Here is a 3,102-nt window from a genome sequence, read left to right on the forward strand (position 1 = left end):
AGCCCACGGTGGTCATGGTGACCACGGCCCACCAAAAAGCTTGGGGGATGGAGGTGAAGGCGGTGGCGGCGTCTTCGGCCTCGGCGAAGTAGACGGCGCTGGAGAAGAGGACGATGCCGATGAGGAGGAAGAAGATGAGCAAGCCCAACTCCCTCATGCTGGCGCGGAGGGTCTGGCCTAAAATCTGTAAGCCCGTCGAGTGGCGGGATAATTTGAAGACGCGGAAGACCCGCACCAAGCGGATGACGCGGAGGATGGCCAAGGACATGGCGGGTTGGCCGATGCCCCGTTGGCGGGCCAGCTCGGTCCCCAACGCGACGAAATAGGGGACGATGGCGATGAGGTCGATGAGGTTCATGGCGTTGCGGAAAAAGGCCGTTTTGCTCGGGCTGGCTAGGAGGCGGACGAGGAGCTCCAAGGAGAACCAGCAGATGCAGACGGTTTCCACCACGAAGAAAGGATCCGTTAAATTGGCCCGGGAGGACGGCGGGGAGGAGGCGTTGACGGCGGTGGAGATGGGTGGTGGGGTCTGGGGAGGGAGATAGGGAGGGGTGAGGGTGCGGGGGGTGGACAACCTGGGGCGGTGGAGGGGGTCAGAGCCCACCCAGACCCCTAGATCCACCACCCACCATGGGTTAATGGGGGTTAGAGCCCACCCAGACCCCTAGATCCACCACCCACCATGGGTTAATGGGGGTCAGAGCCCACCCGGACCCCTAGATCCACCACCCACCATGGGTTAATGGAGGGTGGAGCCCACCCAGATGCTTGGGTCCACCACCCACCATGGGTCATGGGGACTTGGAGCCCACCTAGGTGGTTGGGTGCCCTGCCTGGGGGGATGGAGGGGGTTAGAGCCCACCCGGACTCCTAGGTCCCAGGAGATGGAGGAGGAAGAGGAGGAGGAGAAGCAAGAGGAGAAGGAGGAGGAGGAGAATGAGGAGGAAGAGGAGGAGGAGAAGCAAGAGGAGAATGAGGAGGAAGAGGAGGAGGAAGAGGAGGAGGAGAAGGAGGCGGAAGAAGAGGAGGAGAAGCAAGAGGAGAAGGAGGAGGAAGTGGAGGAGGAAGAGGAAGAGGAGAAGCAAGAGGAGAAGGAGGAGGAAGTGGAGGAGGAAGAGGAGGCGGAGAAGCAAGAGAAGGAAGAAGAGGAGCAAAAGAAGGACTAAGATAATAAAAAAGAACCGGGTGGATGAAGAAGAATGGAAGAATGATGATGAGAAAAGACAAGAAATAAGATGAGGATGATGAAGATGTTGAGGAAGATGGGAAGAAGGAAATGGATGATGGTGAAAATCACTGATGAAAAGATAAGGAAGAATGATGACGATCACGAGAATGATAGTGATGAGAAGGATATTGAGGAAAAGGATGATGACGAAGAGGCTGAGGTTGATGAGGAAGAATGGGAGAAGAACAAGAAAGAGGTGGAGGTGATGGAGAAGGATGTGACGAGAGTGATGAAGATGACGATGATGATACGAAAGAGATGAAGAAGAGAAATAAAAAAGAGAATTAAAAGGATGATGGGAATGATGGTGATGCGAAGGTCAAGAAGACGACTGATGATGAAGAGAATGAGAGAGATAATGATGAGAACGAAGATGAAGAGCACAAGGATGGTGGTGATGAGGATGATGATGGGGATGGTGAGGACGATGAGGATGAGGAAGGTTTGGGGGGGTACTCATTTGCAGCAAGGGCTCCCAGGCTGGAACTGAGGCAGTGTCTCCAGGCAGGAGGAAGAGGAGGAGGAGGAGACTGACAAAAAGGATGAGGAAGAAAAAGGTAAAGATGACGATGAGGAAGATGAAGAAAATTATGACAAAAAAATTGAGAAGGTGGAGGAGAATGAGGAGGAGAAAGATGAAGATGATGATGATGGTGATCGTGATAACAAGAAAGAGATGGAGGAGGACGGTGAAGATGAGGTTGAGGATGATGAGAATGATGAGGATGGTGAGGATGATGATGAGAAGGATGATGAGCATGATGAAGATTATGAGAATGAGGCTGAAGATGGTGAGCATGATGAGAATGATGAGAAGGAGATGGTGAGGATGGTGAGAAGGATAAGGATGGTGAGGATGATGAAGGTGGTGAGGATGAGAATGAGGATCATGAGGTTGAGCATGAGGATGGTGAGGATGAGGAGAACGGCAGGGAGGATGATGTTGAGGATGGAGAGGATGAGAATGATGAGGATGAGGATGGTGAGAACGAGGATGGTGAGGGTGATGGTGAGGAAGATGGTGAGGATATGGAGGATGAGAGTGAGGATGAGGAGGATGAGAGTGAGGATGGTGAGGATGAGGATGATGCCAAGGCTAAGAACAAGAATGACGAGATTGAGGTGGTGAAGATGAGGATGGCGGGACTGAAGATACCGAGGACAGTGAGGATGAGATGATGAAGCTGAGGATCATGAAGGTGACGATGAAGACGGTGGGGCTGAGAACACCGAGGATGGTGAGGATGAAGATGGCGAGGAGGAGGACGGCGCGGCCGAAGACCCCCACCGTTGCCTGCGACTCACCTGAGCGGACCCCTCCCCTCCAGCCCGAAACTGAGGCAGGGTCTCCAAGCAGAAGACCACGATGGAGACGAGGATGACGAGGACGGAGAGCAAGGCCACGGCGCGGGCAGCCGGCGAACTCTCGGGGTGCTCGCACAACAACCACGCTCGCCGTTGCAACCTCCCGCCGGGCAAAGGTTGGGCGACCTCCACCCCGAAGCCTTCGGCCTCGCGGAGTCTTCCTTCCGCTTCGGCGCCCAACTGGTAGAAGCGTAACTCTTCCAAGAAGACGTCTAAGGGGACGTCGGGCGGTCGGCGGAGTCTTCCACCGGATTGGTAGTAGTAGAGGACGGCGCCGAAGGCTCCGCGGTGACGGTCGAAGAAATACTCTCGGCGTTGGGGGTCGAAGTACCGTCGGCGCCGGCGGGGGTCCCCCAAGAGGGTGTCGGGGAACCGGAGGAGGGTCCTCCCCAAGGTCTCGAATCGACGCCCCGCCACGTTGATGGCCACCCGTTCGCAACAACCCACCGGTTCCCCCATTCCTGGGGGACCCCCGGTGGGGGGGGCGGAGGGGGGGGACGGACCCGAAG

At 55.8% G+C, this 3,102-nt stretch overlaps 1 protein-coding gene across 1 annotated transcript; it reads right to left on the reverse strand.

Annotated features, from left to right (window-relative positions):
- Positions 1–7: 7 nt before the first annotated feature.
- LOC104836182 (potassium voltage-gated channel subfamily A member 7-like) lies at positions 8–3,052 on the reverse strand (the record flags this gene model as incomplete). Its single annotated transcript, XM_010574580.1, has 2 exons — positions 2,534–3,052; positions 8–529 (listed from the first exon to the last, which is right to left on the reverse strand). Coding segments are annotated over exons 1-2 (1,041 nt in total), but the record flags the coding sequence as incomplete, so codon positions are not given.
- Between the last annotated feature and the right edge of the window lie 50 nt (positions 3,053–3,102).

The sequence above is a fragment of the Haliaeetus leucocephalus genome, unplaced genomic scaffold (genome assembly GCF_000737465.1).
Source record: "Haliaeetus leucocephalus isolate CR32 unplaced genomic scaffold, Haliaeetus_leucocephalus-4.0 Scaffold441, whole genome shotgun sequence".
In the NCBI taxonomy this organism is placed as follows: Eukaryota; Metazoa; Chordata; class Aves; order Accipitriformes; family Accipitridae; genus Haliaeetus; species Haliaeetus leucocephalus.